Here is a 24,294-nt window from a genome sequence, read left to right on the forward strand (position 1 = left end):
GGAGCTCCCCAACCCCCTGATCGGCCCTGCTCTGTGTGTGACATGGTAGAGCCATAACCTCTCCATCGGCCCTGCCCCGAGTGTGACAGTGGTGGCGCCCCAACCCCCTGATCGGCCCTGCTCTGTGTGTGACATGGTAGAGCCATAACCTCTCCATCGGCCCTGCCCCGAGTGTGACAGTGGTGGCGCCCCAACCCCCTGATCGGCCCTGCTCTGTGTGTGACATGGTAGAGCCATAACCTCTCCATCGGCCCTGCCCCGAGTGTGACAGTGGTGGCGCCCCAACCCCCTGATCGGCCCTGCTCTGTGGGTGATAGAGGGTGGCGCCCCAACCCCCCTCCACGGGCCTTGCTCTGTGTGTGACAGGGTAGAGCCATAACCTCTCCATCGGCCCTGCCCCGAGTGTGACAGTGGTGGCGCCCCAACCCCCTGATCGGCCCTGCTCTGTGGGTGATAGAGGGTGGCGCCCCAACCCCCCTCCACGGGCCTTGCTCTGTGTGTGACAGGGTAGAGCCATAACCTCTCCATCGGCCCTGCCCCGAGTGTGACAGTGGTGGCGCCCCAACCCCCTGATCGGCCCTGCTCTGTGGGTGATAGAGGGTGGCGCCCCAACCCCCCTCCACGGGCCTTGCTCTGTGTGTGACAGGGTAGAGCCATAACCTCTCCATCGGCCCTGCCCTGAGTGTGACAGTGGTGGCGCCCCAACCCCCTGATCGGCCCTGCTCTGTGGGTGATAGAGGGTGGCGCCCCAACCCTCCCCCACGGGCCCTGCTCTGTGTGTGACAGGGGAGAGCCATAACCTCTCCATCGGCCCTGCCCTGAGTGTGACAGTGGCGGCGCCCCAACCCCCTGATCAGCCCTGCTCTGAGGGTGATAGGGGGTGGCGCCCCAATCCCCCTCCACGGGCCTTGCTCTGTGTGTGACAGGGTAGAGCCATAACCTCCCCATTGGCCCTGCCCTTAGTGTGACAGGGTGCAGCGCCCCAACCCCCTGATCCGCCCTGCTCTGTTCATGACAGGGGGGAGCTCCTCAATCCCCTGATGGGCCCTGCTCTGTGCGTGACAGGGGGGAGCTCCCCAACACCCTGATCGACCCTGCTCTGTGTGTGACAGGGGGCGGAGCCCCAACTCCCCAATCGGCCCTGCTCTGAGCCTGACCAGGGGCTGCACCTAGGGATTGGGCGTGCCCTCTGCCACCCGGGAGCAGGCCTAAGCCAGCAGGTCATTATCTCCTGAGGGGTCCCAGACTGCGAGAGGGCACAGGCTGGGCTGGGGGACCCCCCCCCCCCCGTGCACAAATTTTTGTGCACCGGGCCTCTAGTATATATATATAGTTTAAAAGCTCCAGTATGAAAGCTCTAGTATGTTTATTACAGGTGAGCTAATTGATTTTAGACAGATCTGTATATGTATTTGTGAAGTAGTCCTGGAAGAATTTGTTAGTCAAGACATTTTTGTTTGCTTTTAGCAGAGAAATTAGGACTGTTCATGACCTGTTCCTGGATTTAAAATGAGCTTTCTTGTGTGAAGAGAGATACTGTTTCTTAGAAAATTTTCTATTTTCACTAAATTGTGTTTTATTCACTGCTCTTTCCCCAAATCCATATACCCCCTGAAGAGAATCTTTAGCCTCACTTTAGCAGTGTCCTTTTGGGTCACAGACCCTTTTGGGAATCTGGTAAAAGCTTATGGACATCCCACCTCCAAATACACATACAAATATATTCCCATAATCTACATATAGTATCAGGACATTGAAGTTAAAGACACCTTTGTCCACTCCTTACTCCCTTGAAGTTTATTCACTACTCTAAGGTCAAAAACTCCTATTCTGAAATGAAAGAAGTCTGTTCCAAAAACCAGCATGTGACACCTCCTAGGATGAAGGGACAATTTGGTTCAAAACCAGAAAACTTTTAGAGACTTAATTTGCTATATTTCTCACAACCAGAAGTTTTTAAAAATTATTATTTTTTCACTATCAGATAATTATAAACAACCCATTCCTCTTCTCCCCCCAACACATACACACTCACCGTGTTTTGGGCTGAGAATGGGAAATGGATCTCCTAGTTTCCAGAAGAAATACATAAAAGTCAGCCATAAGAGACAGGAAAAAAGCAGTCGCTGTTTGTGCACTGAGAAAGAGGAGACAAGACTACGGTTAAATAGATACGAGCTAAAGAGCTTGCTCTACTGAAAAGCTATGGGATAACACTAATTAATATTTGGCTGGCTTGTTCACTTGGCAAATGAGCGATGGAACGTTATTTTTAGAGAAAGCATCCTTACCACTTTAAGAGTTTGGTTTATGGTTGATTAAATTAAGCTGTGGGTTGAGTTATGGGAGATGATCTGATAGAACCAGAACCAGAACTGTGGCAGGACAAATAACCTAACTGTTTATTCAATATTTATTTTGTGCCAAGCCTTTAAGATGCTGTGTGTGAGGTGGCCCCAAACAACAGCTCCTGAGGGTCAAACACTCACACAGGCGGATGTTGCTCACAATAAAATAGCCGATGTAGAAAGGCACCAGGAAGACCAGGATCAGCAGAATGACGCACAGGTTCAGTTTCCAGTGGAAGTAACGGGAGCTGCAAGACACGGCAAAGCCCGTCACCAGGAGGGAAGGGCAGCAGCTGTCACTCTCGTTAGTCTTCCAAGGATCTCTTGCTCTTTGAACTCAATACTGAATATACCCATCTAGCTAGTCAACTAGGCTGTTACTACCTGCTCATTTATAGAGTGGCCATAACGACCAAACGACCGGTCACCATGAGGTGCACTGATGGGTCTCGCGGCGCGGCAGGTCTCAGTATTGTGGCGCGGTGGGGGTCAGTCTGGTGTGGCTCAGTGGTTGAGCATCAACTATAAACCAAAAAGTCACAGTTCGATTCCTAGTCAGGGCACACGCCTGGGTTGCGGGCTCGATCCCCAGTGTGGTATGCAGCCGATCAATGATTCTCTCTCATCATTGAAGTTTCTATTTCTCTCTCCTCCCTTCCTCTCTGAAATCAATAAAAATATATTTAAAAATAAATTTAAGAAAAAAAATAAAGTATACAAGTCAATGGGTGTTAGTATATTCAGAGAGTGTGTGACCATCACAATTAATTTCAAACATTTTCAACTCTGCACAAGGAAATCCTATACCCATTAGCAGTCACTCCCCCTTCTTACCACCTTCCCAGCCCTAGGACACTTTCTGTCCGTACCGATTTGCTATTCTGAACATTTATTAGAAATGGAATCGTGTAATATGAGGTCTTTAGTGACTGGTTTCCTTCACTTAGCATAATTTTTGTTTGTTTGTCTGTTTTGTTGATCCTCACCTGAGGATATTCTTACCATTGATCTTTTTTCAGAGAGTGGAAGGGAGGGAGAGAGGGGGAGAGAGAAACATTGATGAGACACGTCAGTTGGTTGCCTTCCACTTGCATTCCGACTGGGGCTGGGGATTGAACCTGCAACCCAGGGATGTGCCCTTGACAGGAATCGAACCTGAGACCCTTCGGTGCACAGGCTGACACTCTAACCACTGAGAATACCAGCCAGGGCCACTTAGCATAATTTTTCAAGGTTTATCCATACTGTGGCATCTATCAATACTTCATTTCTTTTTATGGCTGGATAATTTTCATTCCATTGTACAGATAAACCACATTTTGTTTATCCATTCATTAGTTGGTGGACATTTGGGTTGTTCTTTTTAGCTATTATAAACGTGATGCTATGGACATTTGTGTATAAGTTTTTGTGTGAACATATGTTTTTATTTTTATTAAATACCTAGGAGTGGAACTACTGGGTCATATGATAACTCTGTATTTAATTTTTTAAGGACTACCACTGTTTTCCAAAGTGGCTGCACCATTTTAATTCTACCTGCAGTGTATGAGGGTTCCAATTTCTCCGTAGCTTTGTCTACACTTGTTACTGTCTTTTTTGTGTGTGTTAATCCTCATCCGAGGATACTTTTTCCATTGATTTTTTTAGAGAGGGAGGGAAGAGACAGAGAGAGAAACATAGATTGGTTGCCTCCCATGTGTGCCCCTGACCAGCGCCAGGGATTGAGCCTGCAACTGAAATACGCACACTTGATCAGAATTGAATCTGAGACTCTTCAGTCCACAGGCCAATGCTCTAACCACTGAACAACCTGGCTAGAGCATTACTGTCTTTTTGATTATAGCCATCCCGGTGGGTGTCAAGTGGTATCACATTGTAGTTTCTTTGATCTGCTGTGGAATATCTTTTCCTGTGCTTATTGGCCTTTTCATCTTATTTGGAGAAAGGCTTAGCCAGATCCTTTGTCCACTTTTCAGTTGTGTTATTTGCCCTTTTATTATTGAGTTGTAAGAACTTTTATATACCCTAGACAGAAGCCCCTTTTCAGACATGTGAGTCCCGTATACTGTGGACTCTTCCAGTCCAGGTCGGTTTAGGTTTATTCCTTTAATTGTTTGGTTTTGAGTTAGGACTGTAGCAAGTGCTATCACACTCTGCATTCCCAGACCACAGGCACCCAGATCTAAGTTCTCTAAGGATGAATTAATTTGTAGCATTGCAGCCAAAAACATCCCACCTTTATTTTCAATCTTGTTTCCAGTCATTCTTTTATTTTTGTAAAGAGTTTTAAATAGATTTCTAGAGAGAGAAGAAGGGAGAGGGAGAGAGAGAGAAACATTTGTGTGAGAGTGAAACATTGATGGCTGCCTCCGTACTCAACACATGCCTGGGTTGCGGGCTCAATCCACAGTGGGGGTTGTGCAGGAGGCAGCCGATCCATGATTCTCTCTCATCATTGATGTTTCTATCTCTCTCTCCCTCTCCCTCTCTGAAATCAATAAAAAAAAATATATATATATATATATATCTATTTTTAAAAAGAAACCCTTAACTAATTTGGAGGAATTCTGATCTTCTCAGGTAGAGATTTTTCAATCACCAGCACAATGTGGAAGGCCGTTACGGGAATTCAGTCAGAGAACAGCTGAGAAAAAGTAAAACTTCTCGGAGTGAAGCCTCGGTAGGATGAGGCTCTTAGGAACTTATTCTCAATTAATATCTCAGAGCTAATGGTCAGACCTTTTCCCTGCTATTTCACAATCTTTGTCAAACCAGTTACTAGCTGGTTGACACCCATATTTGGTGTTATTATAGCACTGAGACTAAACTACCCACATGTTGGATTTTTTCAGCTATGGGATCCAAGAAAGTCATTTCCTGCAAAGAAAATCACATGGGTCTCTTCAAGAAGAAAGCCAATTAATACGCTTACTCACCTGCTATTCAGCACGCCTAAGATTTCAAAGATGATGAGCTCAAACATGGTGCAAGAAAATGCAAAAGTCACCGAGAAGATCACCTGTACGACATACTGACGTACCTGTTCAAAGCCAAGCAGAGACTGAGGGTCATTTTCTTGTTTGAAATGCTGAATTGATAATCTTCTGGTTATAAGCCAGAAAACTTATTTTGAAGAAATTCTCAAGTCATTAGAAAGAGGGCCACAAAAGTAACTTGCCTGGAGCTAAAGAAATAGATGAAAGTAGGTAATGGGAATGCAGATTGGTGTACCATGTGGAAAACAGTATGGAGTTTCCTCAAAAAATTATAGTGCAGTGAAGGCCTGGGGGAGGGGATGGGAGGAGGGTACAGGGGGTCAATGGGGTGGGGGGAAGGGGGACATCTGTAATACTTTCAACAATGAAGATAAATTTAAAAAAATTAAAAATGGAACTCCTTTTTGACCCAGTGATCCCACTTCTGGGAATATATCTGAAGAAACACAAAACACTAATTGGAAAGAATATATGCACACCTATGTTCATTGCAGCACTATTTATAATAGCCAAGATTTGGAAGCAGCCAAAGTGCCCATCAGTAGATGAGTGGATAAAAACTGTGGAACATTTACACAGTGGGATAGTACTCAGCCATAAAAAGAAGGAACTCTTACTCTTTGCGACAGCATGGGTGGACCTGGAGAGCACTATGCTAAGTGAGTTAAGTCAGCAGAGAAAGACGAATATATGATTTCACTTATTTGTGGAATCTAATGACCAAAATAAATAAACAAACAAAACAGAAACAGACTCATAGATACAGAGAACAACTGACAGCTGTCGGAGGGGAGAGGGGATGGGGGGCTGGGTGAAACAGATAAAGGGATTAAGCAATAAAAAAACCACACACACACACACACACACACACACACACACACACACACACACCACCCTCATAGATACAGACAGCAGTATGATGATTACCAGAGAAAAGGGGGGTGGGGTAGGTAGGAGAGGGTAAAGGGGGATAAATAGTGACAGAAGTAGACTTCGGGTGGTGAACACACAATATAATTTACAGACAATGTATTATAGTTCTTTCCCAAAGAATAACTGTTTGCTTTTGATGTGCACACTGATGTCACCAAGGCGTGGCATTTCTTGTTCCTGGCTTCTTGGCTATATACACGACTTGCTTAAACAAAACAAAACAAAACAAAACAAAACAAAACAAAACAAAACAAAAAACCAACAAAAAAACCCCAACTAAGCCTAATCATATTCTCCAAGTTAAGAATTACATAGGACTCATTTGACAAAAACTTCTGTCTTGGAAGTGAACATGACTTTCTTTCTTTCTTTTTTTTCTTTTTTTTTTTTTTTTTACCTTTCTCTGTCTGGTTTATTTAACATGACCTTTTTTTAATGGAGGTATTCTTTCTGCCCCATTTTAAAACAATTTAAATTCATACAATATTAGCATCATCAAAATGATCTCTTCTCACCTCGTAGTCCTTAAACAGTTGGCGCATGAAGAAAAGCCACCCAAATCCAAAGAAAAGTATCTGAAGGAAAAAGAAGATAGAAAGTCAGTATACATATCTTTTGATAAATGCCTTATATACAGTATTTTATGATAAAAGGTCTGCTAAATAGATAGTTTATTTCAGATATTAAAGATGAGATCTACTCATAAAAGATCTATTTACTGAAATCCTCAACATTAGGAGTAGATATTAAAATACTCTTCAATCTTTGAAATTATCCATGTTTTAGAATGTGTTTTAAGTTAGACAAAAATTAAAGTATATGTTTTTCCTGTAATCTTTTTTTTAAGTTTTCTTTAAAAAATATATTTTATTGATTTCAGAGAGGAAGGGAAAGAGAGAGAGACAGAAACATCAATGATGAGAGAGAATCATTGATTGGCTATCTCCTGCACCCTCCCCCTTACCCTCACTGGGAATGAACCCGAAATCTGGGCATGTGCCCTGACAGGGATCGAACTGTGACCTCCTGGTTCATAGGTCAACGCTCAACCACTGAGCCACACCAGTCGGGCTTTCCTGTAATCTTAATGATAATCCTTTTATGAGCCAGAGAAGTTAGCAAACAAAAAAAAAGTCAGTGAAACTTGCTGTTTTACAGATGATCCCTGTTTGCAAGTATTTAAAAAACAATAACAAACAACTTCATGGGAAAGAAGTTAAGATTTAAAAAAAAGACCAAGAAAAGTAGTAGAAAGAGTGATATTTTTTATGTTTTCCTTCGTGGGGCCTTCTTAGCTTCTGTACCATCCTCCTAATCCATATGACGTGGTTTCCATCTCAGTGTAAATCCAAGCGATTGCATGATACCACTCTGTCGGTTTGGTTCATCAGAGGCAGTAGCCACATGGCAGCTCTGTTCAGTGCTCGGAAGCTGGTTTGTTTTCCACTAGTAAATAGAACCTTCTACACACACACACACACACACTCTCTCTCTCTCTCTCTCTCTCTCTCTCTCTCTCTCTCTCTCTCTCACACTCCTCTTTTCTTATACTGGCTAGGAACTTTATTGAAGAATAAAATTCTTTATGCCTCCCAATGAATTGAGGAGCAAGGGCGAACTCTTGGGCACAGTTTAACGGAGACTCCTCCTCTTGCTGTGCTGCTCCTACCCACCAAAGTCCTAGCTTCAGCCACATGGAGCTGCCTTTGGCTCTTAGACACAACACTGCTTCGTATTAAGACCTTTGCAGACTCTCTCCAGTCCCCTCCTACGTACCCTCCAGGTCTCCATATACCTCTGGAAGGCCTCCTCTCACATAAAAACAAGTTGCTCTTTTTATACGATCCCTATTCTACCCCTACTTCCCTTATCAAAGCACTTACCATACACTTTTTCAATGTTTAATTTAAATACATACATTTTTATTCAATATCCATTTATGATTTAAACTCCCAACAAAACATCAAAATACCAAACTAAAAAGTTTTTGCACAGTGAAGGAAATTATCAACAAAATGAAAAGATATTATACCAATGGGATAGGATACACCCAATTAGGGGTTAATATGCAAAATATATAAGGTACTTATAAAATCTAATACCAAAAATCCCATACAATCCAATTAAAAAATGGCAAAGGACCTGAATAGACATTTATCCCAAGAGTACATACAGATGGCCAACAGACATATGAAAACATGCTCAACATCACTATCATCAGAGAAATGCAAATTAAAACCACAATGGGATACCAGCTTACACCTATCAGAATGATCACCATCAATAAATCAAGAAATGACAGTGTTGTTGAGGATGTGGAAAAAAGGGAACCCTCATGCACAGTGGTGGGATTGTACATGGGTGCAGCCACTATGGAAAACAGTATGGAGAGTCCTCAAAAAATAAAAAGTAGAGCTGCCATACAACCCACCAATTTCACTTCTTGGTATTTATCTGAAGAAAACAAAAACACTAATTCTATAAGATACATGCACCCCTATGTTCATTGTAGCATTATCAGTAATAGCCAAAATATGGAAGTAAACTAGCTATGTATCAGTAGATAAATGGATAAAGATGATCTCTCTCGCTCTCTCATATTACTCAACAAGAAAAAGAATGAAATCTTGCCATTTGCAATATGGATGGACCTAAAGGGTATTATGCTAAGATAAAAAGTCGGACAGAGACAAATACTATATGATTTCACTTACTAGTACATGTGGAGTGAGGGAGCAATATGACAAGAAGACACTAGAGGGCAGGAATGGAAAGAGACCAGGAAGAAGGAGGAATGGTCATGATTTCACTTACATGTGAAATCTAAACGAAACAAATGAACAAACAAAACAGAAACAGACGCATAGTTATAGAGAACAAGCTGATGGTTGCCAAAGGGGAGGGAGGAGCAGGGATGGGAGAAATTTTTAAAAAAATCAAACACTTATTGATGATAAAGTTGTATAAGCTAAATTAAAAAGAAGAAAAAGAAAAACAAATAATAAATGCACCAGGCACACACTAAGTACCCAATAAATGTTGCTGTTAATATTCTTGCTACTTTTACTCAGGGACAGTGAGGCACAAAGTTTGAACAGGGAAAGGTGGAGTAAAAGAAAAACTAGGGAATTTCAGTCAACTACAAAACAACTAGAAAACCACAGAAAAGAAGACTAGAGGCAAGGGTAAATTTTTAAAAACACAGACCCATGTCAAAAACAACTTAAAAATATGTAAAAATAAGTAAAAAAAAATGTAAAAAAACAACTTAGAAATAATGTCACTATTAATGCTGGATAAACATAAGGGGAGAGAAGATATGAAGTCGCTTCAATGTACTGATTAACTTATCTTTCATAACATGAGTCCAAAGAATATTAAAACTGATAAGTCAACTAATAGATGTAAAAGAACATCTAAGGGTATAAAGTTATATAAAGATATATAAAAGTACAAAGGATATTTAAACATAGAAAGAAATACTAGAACTAAAATCATAATCCTACATAATAAAACCCTAATATGCAAATCCACCGAACGGCGGAACAACCAGTTGCTATGATGCACACTGACCAGGGGGCAGACACTCAATTCAGAAGCTGCCCCCTGGTAGTCAGTGCGCTCCCACAGCGGGAGTGCTGCTCAGCCAGAAGCTGGGCCATTGGCTGGCGAGCGTAGCGGCAGTGGCGGGGCCTCTCCCACCTCTGTGGCGGCGCTAAGGAGCAGCGAGCAGGTGGGTGGTAAGGAGCGAGGGGTCCCGGACTGCGAGAGGGCAAAGGCCGGGCTGAGTGACCACCCCTCCCCCCCGCCAAGTGCACGAATTTTGTGCACCAGGCCTCTAGTAGAATATAATTAACTAAAAGCTGGTGATAGAGGGGAGGAATGACAGGGGAGGTGGGAAGAGGTGGAAGCATGCTCTTTTACTGCACATAGTAAAAAATAAGTACATACAGACACACACTTTTTTTTAGATATTAGATTGTAAGTAAGTTCGGTGAGGACAAGGATCATGTTTGTCTTGTGAATCCTCAGTGCCCAGCACAATGCATGCACATAGCAGGCTCTCCATAAATGTTTGCTATGTTTGCTAAATGCCGGTTTGTTCTTTAGGAATATTCAACCTTAATTTTTGTGTGTGTAATAATTCCCATGTGCTGTGCAAGGTCCTGGTGATACAAAGATGAGCAAGATAGTCATTACCTTCAAGGAGCTCAAAGTATAGTGGCAAATACACTAAATCAGTAATTGTAATGTAACATCGGACATGCAGTGAGGGAAATATGCACATGGTATGGTAAAAGAATATGAAAAAGGGAGACCAGACCAGTCTGTAGTGGGTTAGGACAGATTTTCCTGGAGAAGATAATACCTTAACTGAAGGAGGTTTTAATTTGGGTTAAAAACCTGACATCATGTGCAAATTTGGGGATTATATGCATTTTCTCCAAAGAGAGGTTCTCAGGTATTCACCACATATTCAAAGTTTTCCATCACTCCTAAAATATTTAAAAAATCACTCTGCTAAAGGATGAAAAAGGATTAGGCAGGCAAAAGCCAGGTGGTGGGGGCAGGAGGACAGGACTTTCTTTCCAGAGAGCCAAGAGCACGATTAAAGACACAGAGGTAAGAAACAGTAAGACATATACTGGGAACAACACATGGTTTGGTATGGCTGGAAAGCAAAGTTCAAAGAACGAGGTGGTTAAAATGAGGCGAGAGAGGCCCTGAAGGCCACCCTAAGGACCTTGGATTATAGTCTATAGAGGATGAGGAGCCATTTCAGTGGGAAAAAGATACGGCTCAGTTGGTCTTATATGGAGCACTGTGGTGGCTACACTGAAGATACATTTGAAAGAAACAACACTGTAGAAAGAGAAACCTACAGGAGGTTGTTGCAGAAGAGAGATGATAAAGATCTGAATTAAGACACTGGTGGAGAGGAGGCAACAGATTTAAGGAGCACTTAGAAGGTAAAATCGGCAGGGAGGCATCAAGGATGAGTGAGGCGCCCAATTTACACAAAGAAGATTGGAGGAAGAAAAGGTGGGGGATGGGAAGATGAGCAGTTCACTTTTAGAAACGCTAAGTGCCTAAGGGCCATCCAGGTCAACATAAAGGACAGAGTGTGAGCGCAGGGCTGAGATACACCTGAGTTGAAACCACCAAAGCAGTGAAGCCACCAGGAAGAGTATGTAGAGGGAGGGAGCAATATGACAAGAAGGCACTGGAGGGCAGGGATGGAAAGAGACCAGGAAGAAGGAGAGGAACGGTCAGAGGAACAACCGCCACCAGGAAGGTGTGGTATCCTCAAACCAAAGGCATAGAGTTTGAAGCAGGACTGGAAAGTGTTCACAGGATTCGGGAACTCGGAGGTCAGTGCTGACCTTAAGGAAAACAGACTGAATAGTGAGATGGAGGCAGGAACCAGACTAGCAGGCCGGGATGAGGCGACAGAGACCATAAGCTCAGATTACCCGAGGCAGAGCCACGGATGAGAGAAAACATTAGGTAGGAGCCCAGAGAAGAGAGGGGGGTAAGGGAAAGTTCACAGCCAGGAGGAAGAAAGCAGTGGAGTAAGAGGATAAACAAACAGAAGGAACTGATGGGACACGGGAGGACTGAGACAGGCCAGTAGCAAGGACAAGCAGAACAGGGAAACAGACAGTTAAACAGCAGTTTGCAGCCATTTAGTAAATCCTGTCTTCCCTAAACCAGGGACACTTATGAGTAAACTAGAGGCCCGGATCACAAAATTTGTGCACTGGGGGGGGGGGGGTCCCCCTCCGCCCAGCCTGCGCCCTCTCGCCATCTGGGAGCCCTTGGGGGATGTCCGACTGACAGCTTAGCCTGACTTCTGGCTGAGTGTTGCTCCCCCTGTGGGAGTGCACTGACCACCAGGGGGCAGCTCCTGCATTGAGCATCTGCCCCCTGGTGGTCAGTGCGCATCATAGCGACCAGTCCACTGGTCGTTTGGTCACTTAGGCTTTTATATATATGGATGGATTGTACTTCTCCCCAACCAGAGGGTAAATAGCTTAAATCACCTTACTCAGGGAGACAGATATCAGAAATCCAATTAGTGCCACTTGCCAACCACAACCAAGGACAGATGAAGAGAACAAACCTCATTTTGGTTCATCAGCATAAAGCTGGTGAACAATCTATTGAGATCCTCCCCTAAATGCCCAGCCTTTAAAACCCCTCAAACCAAAGGTCTAGTGCACACACTCTCTCCCAGGAGCGCGCCTGCACCTTAACTCCCCCTCACCCCCCACAGGCATGCATCTCCTAAACTAAGGGACCCCCAAGGCTTGTAACCAGGGCAGAAACGGGCAGTGGCGGTTCACCCTGAGCAAACCCCCGAACCTGTCCAAGGACGTCTTAGTGAGCTCACTTCCCCAGCCCTTCCTGTTCCACTGTCCCCAGCTTTAATGAACATCCTCCAAATTTCACCTGGACTCGGGCTGGGAAATATTCCCTGCACAAAGCCCAGAACCCGCACACCACCCTGTGGGCCCAGGCAGCCCCGCTCAGGCCAGGTCCCCTTTCCGGTAACGGGCCGAGTTGATGATGTTATTAATTTATCATTAGCAGTAGCTTTCCTTTAGTGATCATTTGGTATATTCCAGGAACTCTAAGTGCTTAGTGTTGTAAAGCCATTACATCAGGAAAACCTGATAAGGCAGGTTTGTCCTCATTTCAGAGAAAGTTGAGTCTTACAGAAGTTAATCCATTTACAAAAGGTGTCAGAATCAGGATTCAATCTGAAGTCTGTGTGACAGAGTCTAAAAGCGTGTGCTTTTAACCCAGGGGTCCTCAAACTACAGCCCGCGGGCCACATGCGGCCCGCCGAAAACATTTGTTTTTTTACTTCAAAATAAGATATGTGCAGTGTGCATAGGAATTTGTTCATAGTTTTTTTTTAAACTATAGTCCGGCCCTCCAACGGTCTGAGGGACAGTGAACTGGCCCCCTGTTTAAAAAGTTTGAGGACCCCTGTTTTAACCATTTCACAATTAGCTGCTCCACGATCAAAGGCACAGGTGGAGAAAATGGTCTTCAGTAGGTGTAGGGAGCACCTGACTTTCTGACGTGGAAGACAGGAGTGGGGAATGGCTGTGGATATAGGTAACTGCCTAGGCCAGCCGTGGGCAAACTACGGCCCGCGGGCCGGATCCGGCCCATTTGAAATGAATAAAACTAAAAAAAAAAAAAGACCATACCCTTTTATGTAATGATGTTTACTTTGAATTTATATTAGTTCACACAAACACTCCATCCATGCTTTTGTTCCGGCCCTCCGGTCCAGTTTAAGAACCCATTGTGGCCCTCGAGTCAAAAAGTTTGCCCACCCCTGGCCTAGGTTAAGAGGGAGGAAGTAGAAGGTGATCACACCTTTGACCTCACTCTTATTGATAAAGTAGGAGGTAAGGTCATCCGCTAAGAGTAACAGAGGTGAGGATGGAAAAAAAGGACTTGGAAGAGAGAGATAAAGACTCAGAGAAATTATGAGGGGAATGGAGCAAGTAGCTAATTGAGGTCAAGAAAAACACACCACGATTCAGTGTCCTTACACTCATGGCATTGGTAAGCTGCACAACTGCATGATTTTCTACATCAGCCCTCAGGCCCTGAATGAATAATGGACTAACTACAGCAGTGACCCAAGTGTAGAGTTTTGTATGTAGGTAAAGAAACAAGGAGGTATGAGAAAGTAGTTTCAAAATATGAATCCAGGCAGAAAAGAAAAGGGTTGAACAGATTAGGAGAAAATACCCCTAGACTACCCAGGAGACCCTTTGGCTATTATAAATTATTACGAGAAGACATTTAAATTGAGAGTTTAGAGGACTTATGAAGTCATGTCTGAAGTTGGGGGAGTTAGGCATCTAGGACTGGGAGTGGTATGATGAAGATAGATGATAAAAAAGAGAATATTAACACTAAGAGCACCCTGAAATGGATCTTTAAACAAGAAAAAGAAAACAAGCACAAATGAAAATAAATATGAAAGGATGGGAAATGGAAGACAAAGAAAAAGAAATCTATACCTTTAATATTTCTTTGTGGGCTCCTTTCACAATGACAAAAAAGCTTAAGACTTTTACCCAACTAATAAGAATATTAATAATAATAATAATAATAATACTAATGGCAACTGGAGAGTTAAGTCCAAGATAAATATAAATTCTGGTAAAATTATAGAGAATCTAAAAAACAAGCAGAAAGAAAAAAAGGATTTTCAAATAGTTTTGCAAATAAAAGGTGCACAGCTTCTTATTCAAAAAAGAGGGTTAATATTTTAAAAATTGTACAGTCTTGACCTTGGGACTTTGGAACTGATAAGTCTTATGACTGCATAGAAGGCTCAAAATGTGAGCTAGATAACAGTTGCTTTTATTAACAAAATCACTCCTACATTGAAAATTAGTTCCAGATTTAAAAAAAAAAGCTGGTTATTAAAGAACTCCCTGAAAAAGACCCTTTTCTTGGATCATTTATTTACCATTTTATTCACTTAACAAATATTTATTGGTGTCTACTATGTGCCAGGTCCCAGGAACAGAATGGTGGACTGCTCTGAAGGAGTTTATAATCTATGGAAGAGAAAGACAAGTAATTACAAAACAATGTGAACATGTAATTATGTTACAAGGAAAGTCTGTAGGGTACTATGGAAATATGTATAGGGACGTGTAGTCAAATCTGGGAGAGGCTTCTTGGATGTTCATGCTGAAATCTGAAGGAATCAGCCAGGAGAAGGAGGTGGAGGGTATGGGTGAAAGGTCCAGAAAGAGAACAAACTGGAAATCTGAGGTTAAGGAAGTAGATGGCTACAGTATAAGGTAAAGTGAAAAATGGTGAGAGCCAAGGCGGGAGAGGTAAGAGCTGGGTTTCATCATAAGACTCAAGCCATATTAAGAATTTGAACTTTATCCTGTGACATGGTGAACATCTCTACACCAAGATGTTACCTGAGGCTGACTAGCTTCGTTAATTTATGACCTGTAATTTCAGATTTTCATTTCAAATAAATCTCTCAGTTCATATAAATCAGGAAAAATGAGGGGCAGGTGTTTCTAAGGTAACTGCATCTCTCTAGACAGGGGCTTTTACTAAGTAAATATTTACTAGGCCTCTACTATCAGCAACTGATCTAGATGTTAGGGACTACAGCAGAGAACAAGAAAGAGAGTATCCTGGACCTCATGGAGTTTACATTTAACAAAAACACAAACAATAGTGATAGATGCTAAGAAAAAATTAAAACAGGGAAATGAGCCCAGCTGACGTGGCTCAGTGGTTGAGCATTGACCTCTGAACCAGGAGGTCACGGTTTGATTCCCAGTCAGGGCACATGCCTGGGTTATGGGCTTGATCCCCAGTGTGGGGCGTGCAGGAGGCAGCGATCAATGCATCTCTCTCATCATTGATGTTTCTATCTCTCTCTCCCTCTCCTTTCCTCTCTGAAATAAATAAAAATGTATTTAAAAGAATAAAAATAAGCAGTGAAATGAGATAGTAGGTGGCTGGAATAGAGACTACTTTGATAGGGGTTGGGGAGTCAGGTAAAGCCTTTACAATGTGACATTTTTACTGATACCTAAATAATGATGAATTAGCCACATAAATATTTGGATATAGAACATTTCATGCAATGAATTCTTTGGGTCTTTGTTTCTCATTTGTAAGAACAGGTTTAAGAATTTAATACTGCATGTGAAATGCAATGTGTAAAAGTTAAAGTATTAAAGGGCATAAAATATCAGAAAGCCACTTTCTTGGTTCAACCTATCAATCAATTACATCCATGTTAAAAGTCTTAGAAGTGGGGGGATGGAGGGGGTCAACTGGGGAAAAAGGAGACATATGTAAAACTTTAGACAAAAAAAAAGTCTTAGAGGCTACATGCAATGCCAATTTCCTCACTGACATCTTTATTTCTACATTGAGTAAAAAGAGCTATTTAAATATTGTCACTTTTCTTATATCTGGCAAAACAGACTTTAAAACAAAAGCTATAACAACAGACAAAGAATGTTACTACGTAATACTAAAGGGATCAATCCAACAAGAGCATATAACCATAGTAAACATATATGCATTCAATATAAAAGCCCTTATATAGAGATCTTTAAGGGAGAGATTGATAGCAATACAGTCATTGTAGGGGACTTTAATACCCCATTATCATCACTGGATAAATCTTATAGACAAAAACCCAACAAGGAAACAGTGATATTAAATAACACACTAGATCCGATAGATTTAATTGATATTTACAGAACATGTCATCCCAAAGCAGCAGAATATACATTCTTCTTAAGTGCACATGGAACATTCTTAAAGACAGAACACATGTAAGGACACAAAATAAGTTTAAATAAGTTCAGGAAGTTTGAAATCATATCATCTTCTCAGATCACAATGGTATGAAATTAGAAATCAACTTCAATAAGAACTCTTAAAACCATCCAAACACATGGAGGCTAAATAGCATGTCACTAAACAATGAATGGGTTAGCAATGACATAAAGGAGGAAATTAAAAACTTCCTGGAAACAATGAAAATGAACACAAAACAATCCAAAATCTTTGGGATACAGCGAAAGCAGTCCTGAGAAGGAAGTTCATAGCACTACAGGTCTAACTCAAGAAATAAGAAATATTTCCAATAAATTATCTAACACTACAACTAAAATAATTAGAGAACAACAAGAGAAGCTCAGAGGAAGCAGAGGGAAGAAAATAATAAAGATCAGAGCAGAAATAAATGACAAAAAGACTAAAATAGTAATACAAAAGATCAATGAAACCAAGAACTGATCCTTGGAAAAGATAATAAAATTGACGAACCTTTAGTCAGACTCATGAAGAAACAAAGAGGACCCAAATAAAAACAGAAATGAAAGAGGTGAAGTAACAACGGACACCACAGAAATACAAAGAATTGTAAGAAAATACTGTGAACAACTATATGCCAAAAGTTTGGACAACTTGGGTGAAATGGACAGATTCCTAGAAACATAAAATACTCCAAAACTCAATCAGAAAGAATCATAAAATCTGAATAGACCGATAACAATTAATGTAATTGAAGCAGTAATTAAAAAAAAAATACCCAGCAAGCAAAAGTCCTGGACTGGATGGCCTCACAGGGGAGTCTTACCAAACGTTCAAAAAAGAACTCACACCTACCCTCCTTAGACTATTCCAAACAATTCAAGAGGAAGGAAGACTTCCAAGCTCTTTTTACAAGGCCAACATATTCTAAATCCAGAACCAGATAAAGACACCACAAGGAAGAAAATTATAGGCCAATATACCTGATGAACATAAATACTAAACTCCTCAAAAAGATATTAGCAAATGGGATCCAGCAACACATTAAAAAGATCATACACCATAATCAAGTGGGATTTATTCTGAGGATGCAAGGCTTGTGCAATGTTCACAGATCAATAAAAGTGATACATTACATAAACAAAATGAAGGATAAAAATCACATGATCATATCAATGGATGTAGAAAAGCACTTGACAAAATTCAGCACTTATTTATAAAAATCTCAGCAACGTGGGAATACAGGGATCATACCTCAACATAATAAAGACTATATATGACAAACCTACAGTAAACATCATACTCAATGGGCAAAAACTAAAAGTGTTTCCCTTAAGATCAGGAACAAGATAGGGATGTCCGCTTTCATCACTCTTATTCAACACAGTACTGGAAGTTGTAGCCATAGTGATCAGAGAAGAAGAAATAAAAGGCATCCAAATTGGAAAGAAGGAAGTAAAACTGTCATTGATATTGTACATAGAAAACCCAAAGTCTCCACCAAAATCTATTAGATTTAATAAATGAATTTGGCATAGTAACAGAATACAAAATAAACATCCAAAAAATCAATGGCATTTTAAAAAAATATATTTTATTGATTTTTTACAGAGAGGAAGGAAGAGGGATAGAGAGTTAGAAACATCGATGAGAGATAAACATCGATCAGCTGCCTCCTGCACACCCCCCACTGGAGATGTGCCCACAACCAAGGTACATGCCCTTGACTGGAATCGAACCCAGGACTCTTCAGTCCGCAGGCCGACGCTCTATCCACTGAGCCAAATCGGTCAGGGCTCGATGGCATTTTTATACACCAATAATGAACTCTCAGAAAGGGAAGCCAAAAAGACAATCCCATTTATCACTGCAACAACAACAAAAAATATACCTAGGAATAAACTTAACCAAGGAGGTAAAAGACCTGTATTACAGGGAAACTATAGGACATTGAAAAAATGAGTAGAGGAAGATACAAACAAATGGAAACCATGTTCATGAATAGGAAGAATTAACATCATTAAAATGTCCATACCACCCAAAGCAATCTATTCATTCAACACAATACCTATTAAAATACCAATGCCTATTTCACAGATCTAGAACAGTTATTCCAAAAATTTACATGGAACCTAAAAAGACCCCGAATAGCTTCAGCAATCTTGAGAAAGAAGAATAAAGTTGGAGGGATCTCAATACCAGATATTAAAGTATACTACAAAGCCATTGTGATCAAAACAGCCTGGTACTGGCACAGGTATACAGATCAATGGAATAGAACAGAGACCCCAGATATCAACCCACACCATTATGGTCAATTAAGATTTGACAAAAGAGGCAAGAGTATACAATGGAGTAAAGAGTGTCTTCAATAAATGGTGTTGGGAAAATTAGACAGGTATATGCAAAAATAAGAAACTAGACCACACACTTACACCATACACAAGAATAAACTCAAAATGGATAAAAAACTTAAATGTAAGTCATGAAACCATAAAAATCCTAGAAGAAAACATAGGTAGGACAATCTCAGACATCTCATGTAGGATTTTTGACCACATATCTCCTAGGGCAAGAAAAACAAAGGAGAAAATAAACCCATGGGACTACATCAAGGTAAAAAGCTTCTGCACAGCCAAAGAAGCCATCAATAAAATGAAAAAGAAAAGTACTATAGAGGAGAATATATTTGGCAATGATACATTTGGTAAGGTGTTAATATCCAAAATATATAAAGAATTTATACCACTCAATACCAGGAGGATAAATAATCCAATTAAAAAATGAACTTGAATACACACTTCTCCAAAGAGGACATACAGACGGCCAACAGACATATGAAAAATGCTCAATCTCACTAATCATCAGAGAGACGCAACTTAAAACTATAATGAGGTATCCCCTCACACCTGCCAGAATGGCTACCATCCGTAAATAATAAACAAGTGCTGGAGAGGATGTGGAGAAAAAGGAACCCTAGTGCACTGCTGATGGGAATGCAGACTGGTGCAGCCACCATGGAAAACAGTGTAGAGTTTCCTCAAAAATTAAAAATGGAACTGTCGTTTGACCCAGCGATCCCACTTCTGGGAATATATCCTAAAATCCTGAAACACCGATCAGAAAGAATATATGCACCCCTATGTTCAGAGCAGTGCTATTTACGATAGCTAAGATCTGGAAACAGCCCAACTGCCCATCAGCAGATGAGTGGATAAAAAAAGCTGTGGTACATTTACACAATGGAATACTATGTGCCCATGAAAAAGAAGGCTCTTTTATCCTTGAGGCTGCATAAATGGATCTGGAGATTATTATGCTAAGCGGAATAAGCCAGTCAGAGGAAGACAAATATGACATGATCTCACTTACATTGGAATCTATTGAACAAAATAAACCAGTGAACAAAATAGTGCAGAGACATGGATGCATGGAACAGAGTGACAGATCTCCGAATGGACGGGGGTGGGGCAGACTGGAAGAGATTAACCAAATAACATATGTGTATACAGTGGGGCCTTGATTTAAGAGTTTAATTCGTTCAGAGACCGAGCTCGTTAAGGAGCTCGTTAACTCAAATTACTCTATCAACTCAATGCAAAAAATCGGCCGAGAGACAGCTGGTATCCCAAAACACTCGTTAGTTGGGACACCCGTAAGTCAAGGCCCCACTGTACTGTATATGCATAGCCAATGGACACAGACAATAGTGTGATGAAGGCCTGGGTTCGTGTGGGGGATAGGAGGATGAGGGAAAAGGAGGGAAAATGGGGGGCATCTGTAATACAGTCAACAATAAAAGAAAATATTATAAACAACTATATACTAATAAATTGGACAATCTGGATGAAACAGACAAATTCCTTGAAACATACAATGTTCTAAAACTGAGTCAGGAAGAATCAGAGAATGTAGACAGACAGTTTACAACTAGTGTAATCATAGCAGTAATTAGAAAATTTCCCACAGACAAAAGCCCTGGACCAAATGGCTTCACAGGTGAATTTAACCAAACGTTCAGAGAAGCACTAACACGTTATTCTTCTCAAACTATTCAAAAACATTCAAGAGAAGGGAAGACTCCCAAGCTCAGTTTACAAGGCAAGCATTATCCTAATTCCAAACCAGATAAAGATACTACCAAAAAAAAAATTATAAGCCAATATTCTGATGAACACAGATGTTGAAATCCTCAACAAAATGTTAACAAACCAGATCCAGCAATATATTAAAAAGATCATACACCATTATCAAGTGGAATTTATTTGGGGGATGCAAGGTTGGTACAATATCTGCAAATCAATAAATTTAAAACATCACATAAACAAAATGAAAGATAAAAACCACATGATCATATCAATAGATGCAGAAAAAGCATTTGATAAAATCCAGCACCCATTTATGATAAAAACTCTCAGCAAAGTGGGAATAGAGGGAACATATATGACAAACCTACAGCCAACATCATATTTAATGGGCAAAAACTACAAGCATTCCCTTAAGATCAGGAACAAGACAGAAATGTTCACTTTCTTCACTCTTATTCAACATAAGTATTGGAAGTCCTAGCCACTGCAATCAGACAAGAGGAAGAAATAAAAGCCGTCCAAATAGAAAGGAAGAAGTAAAACTGTCATTATTTGCAGATGACACAATACTATATGTAGGGAACCCTGAAGATTCCACCAAATAAACTACCAGAACTTATAGATGAATTCAGTATAATAGCAGGGTACAAAATAAATACCCAGAAATCAGTTGCATTTTTATACATCAACAATGAACTATCAGAAAGGCAAATGAAATAAACGATCCTATTTATAATTACATCAATAAAATAAAATAAATAAAATAAAAGCCCTGGCTTGGTGGCTTGGTTTGTTGGATTGTCATCCCATACACCAAAAGGCTGTGGGTTCGATTCCTGGTCAGGGCACATACCTAGGTTGTGCTGGTGGATGTTTCTATTTCACACTGATGTTCCCCTCTCTCTTAAAATCAAGGAAAACATATCCCTGGGTGAGGATTAGAACAAACAAACAAAAAACCTAAGAATAAATTTAACCTAGGCTGTAAAAGACTTGTACTCAGAAAATTATAAGACATTGTAGAAAGAAACTGAAGAAGATACAAATAATTGGAAGCATATATCTTGCTCATGGATAGGAAGAATTAACATCATTAAAATGTCCATACTACCCAAAGCAACCTATAGATTCAATGCAATGCCTATGAAAATACCAATGGTGTATTTCACAAAACTAGAACAAATATTCCAAAAATTTATATGGAACCACAAAAGACCCCGAATAACCACAGCAATCTTGAGAAAGAACAAATTTGGAGGAATTCTATGACCTGATATCAAACTATACTACAAGGCCATAGTGAGCAAAATAGCACGATACTGGCCTAAGAACAGACATATAGATCAATGGAACAGAACAGAGGCAAGAACATACAATGGGGTAAAGACAGTCTGTTCAATAAATGGTGTTGGGAAAATTGAACAGATATGTGCAAAAAAATGAAACTAGACCCCATCTTAAACCATACACAAGAATAAATTCAATATGGATAAAAAACTATAATGTAAGACTTGAAGCCATAAAAATCCTAGAAGAAAACAGAGGCAGTAAGATCTCAGACATTTCTGATAGCAACATTTTTTTTGATACATTGCCTGGGGCAAAGGAAACAAAAGAAAAAAATAAACAAATAGGACTACATCCATTAAAGTTTTTGCACAGCAGAGAAAACCATCAACAAAAATGAAAAGACAACCCACTGAGCGGAAGAATATATTTACCTATGATACATCTGATAAGGGGTTAATATCCAAAATTTATAGGAACTTATAAAACTCAACACCAAAAGCAAACAATGCAATTAAAAAATGGGCAAAGGAGCTGAACTGCCACTTCTCCAAAGAGGATATACAGATGGCTGACACACATATAAAAAGATACTCAACATCACTAATCATCAGAGAAATGGACATTAAAACCACAATGAGCTATCACTCACACCTGTCAGAATGGCTATCCTCAATAAACCCAAAAACAACAAGTGCTGGCGAGGATTCAGAGAAAACCCTCCTGCACTGTTGGTGGGAAGGCTGATTGGTGCAGCCACTGTGGAAAGCGGTATGGAGTTAACCTCAAAAAATTAAAAATGAAACTGCCTTATGATTCCATTTCCGGGAATTTATCTGAAGAAGCCTGAAACATTAACTCAAAAGAATATATGCAGCCCTATGTTCACTGCAGCGTCATTTACAACAGCCAAGATTTGGAAGCAGCCTGAGTGTCCATCAATAGATGAGTGGATAACATAGAACAGCTGTGATACATCTACACCATGGAATAGTACCTTTTGCAACAGCATGGAGGGACCTATACAGCACCTTGCTAAGCGAAATAAGCCAGTCAGAGAAAGGCAGGTGCCATATGATCTCACTCATATGTGGAATCGAATGAACAAAATAATACCAACAAGCAAAATAGAAAAAACTCATAGAGAACAAACAGGCTAACAGTTGTCAGGGGGAAGGGGGTCGTGGGCCTGGGTGAAAAAAGTGAAGGAATTAAGCAAAACACACACACACACACACACCGAAACAAACAAACAAGAAAACCCTCATAGACTCAGACAACAGTATGGTGATTACCAGAGGGAAAGTGGGGTAGGGTAAGGCAGAAGGAGGTACAGGGGAAAGAAATGGTGATGGAGAGGACTGACTTAGGGTGATGAATACACAATACAGTATACAGATGATATATTATAGAATTGCACACCTGGAACGTATATAATTTTATTAACCAAAGTCACCCCAATAAATCCAAGAGAAGTGTAAAAAAATAAAAGGTAGTTTAAATTACTGGAAAACGAGGGAGGGGAAGATGTGCGAGCTTCTCCAAATATTGGCCAACAAATGTTTACTGCGTGCTTGCACCTGAGGGGGATCCAGCTATGAACTCGGCAGGACCCGAACAGCGCGGGCAGCCAAGAGAGGATGGATGCTGTGCTCTCGTCCAAAGAACCTAGCACTTTGGGGATCTCTCCAGTGACAGCGGCAAACCGTCCACACTGGGATCCAGCGTTTGACAGCGAACCAGCAGCGCCCACGTGTCCCCAGGAGCCGGCTCCGATTGGCCCGCCGCGCACGGCGCCGGAACCACACCTTCCCCGATTCATGGGTCAGGGGCGCAGTCGAAGTTTCGGGGACCGCTCCCTTCTCTCTGAGGCCGCCCGACCCCGTCCAAAACAGGACAAGAAAGCGGGGGGCAGGGAGAGTGGCTGGAGGCTGGGTGGGGTGCGACTGCCGCAGGCCGCCTCCCGACAACAAGGGCGGACAGCCGGACGCAGCAAACGCCCAGCCCTCCCCGAGCTCCGCGCACGGTCGAGGCGGCGCAGGCGGCGAGACACCGGCCAGCCCGCACCGCTGAGCCGCAAGGAGACGACTCTGTGGTCGGAAAAGTGAGGCCGGGGGCCCGGGCAGGAGGCGGGGCTCACCTGGGAGGTAATCATGATGCTGGAGTCTATTAGGAAACTCATGGTGACGTGCGGGGAGAGCGCGTGCCTCCATTGCCCGCTCCCCGCGACCGCAGCAGCTCGGGCTGCCCAGCCCCTTACCTCTGTGGCCTTCGCCCCGGGCGTCGGCGGGGACT

At 41.5% G+C, this 24,294-nt stretch overlaps 1 protein-coding gene across 3 annotated transcripts in view; it reads right to left on the reverse strand.

Moving 5' to 3' along the window:
• Positions 1 to 24,288, reverse strand: part of GPR89A (G protein-coupled receptor 89A) — a 52,141-nt gene extending 27,853 nt beyond the window's left edge. For 2 of the 3 annotated variants that reach the window (XM_014532336.1, XM_005884959.2), the window contains exons 1-5: positions 24,140 to 24,288; positions 6,796 to 6,855; positions 5,288 to 5,391; positions 2,490 to 2,596; positions 2,036 to 2,137 (exon numbers count right to left, since the gene is read on the reverse strand). In XM_014532336.1, the coding sequence (XP_014387822.1) occupies positions 2,036 to 2,137; positions 2,490 to 2,596; positions 5,288 to 5,391; positions 6,796 to 6,855; positions 24,140 to 24,181 (415 nt within the window). In that variant the 5' untranslated portion in view covers positions 24,182 to 24,288. Of the gene's footprint in view, positions 1 to 2,035; positions 2,138 to 2,489; positions 2,597 to 5,287; positions 5,455 to 6,795; positions 6,856 to 24,139 lie in introns of those variants that run through there. The other variant, XM_014532337.1, reaches the window with a different exon arrangement.
• Positions 24,289 to 24,294: the final 6 nt, after the last annotated feature.

This window comes from Myotis brandtii, unplaced genomic scaffold, assembly GCF_000412655.1.
Source record: "Myotis brandtii unplaced genomic scaffold, ASM41265v1 scaffold882, whole genome shotgun sequence".
Classification (NCBI taxonomy): Eukaryota; Metazoa; Chordata; class Mammalia; order Chiroptera; family Vespertilionidae; genus Myotis; species Myotis brandtii.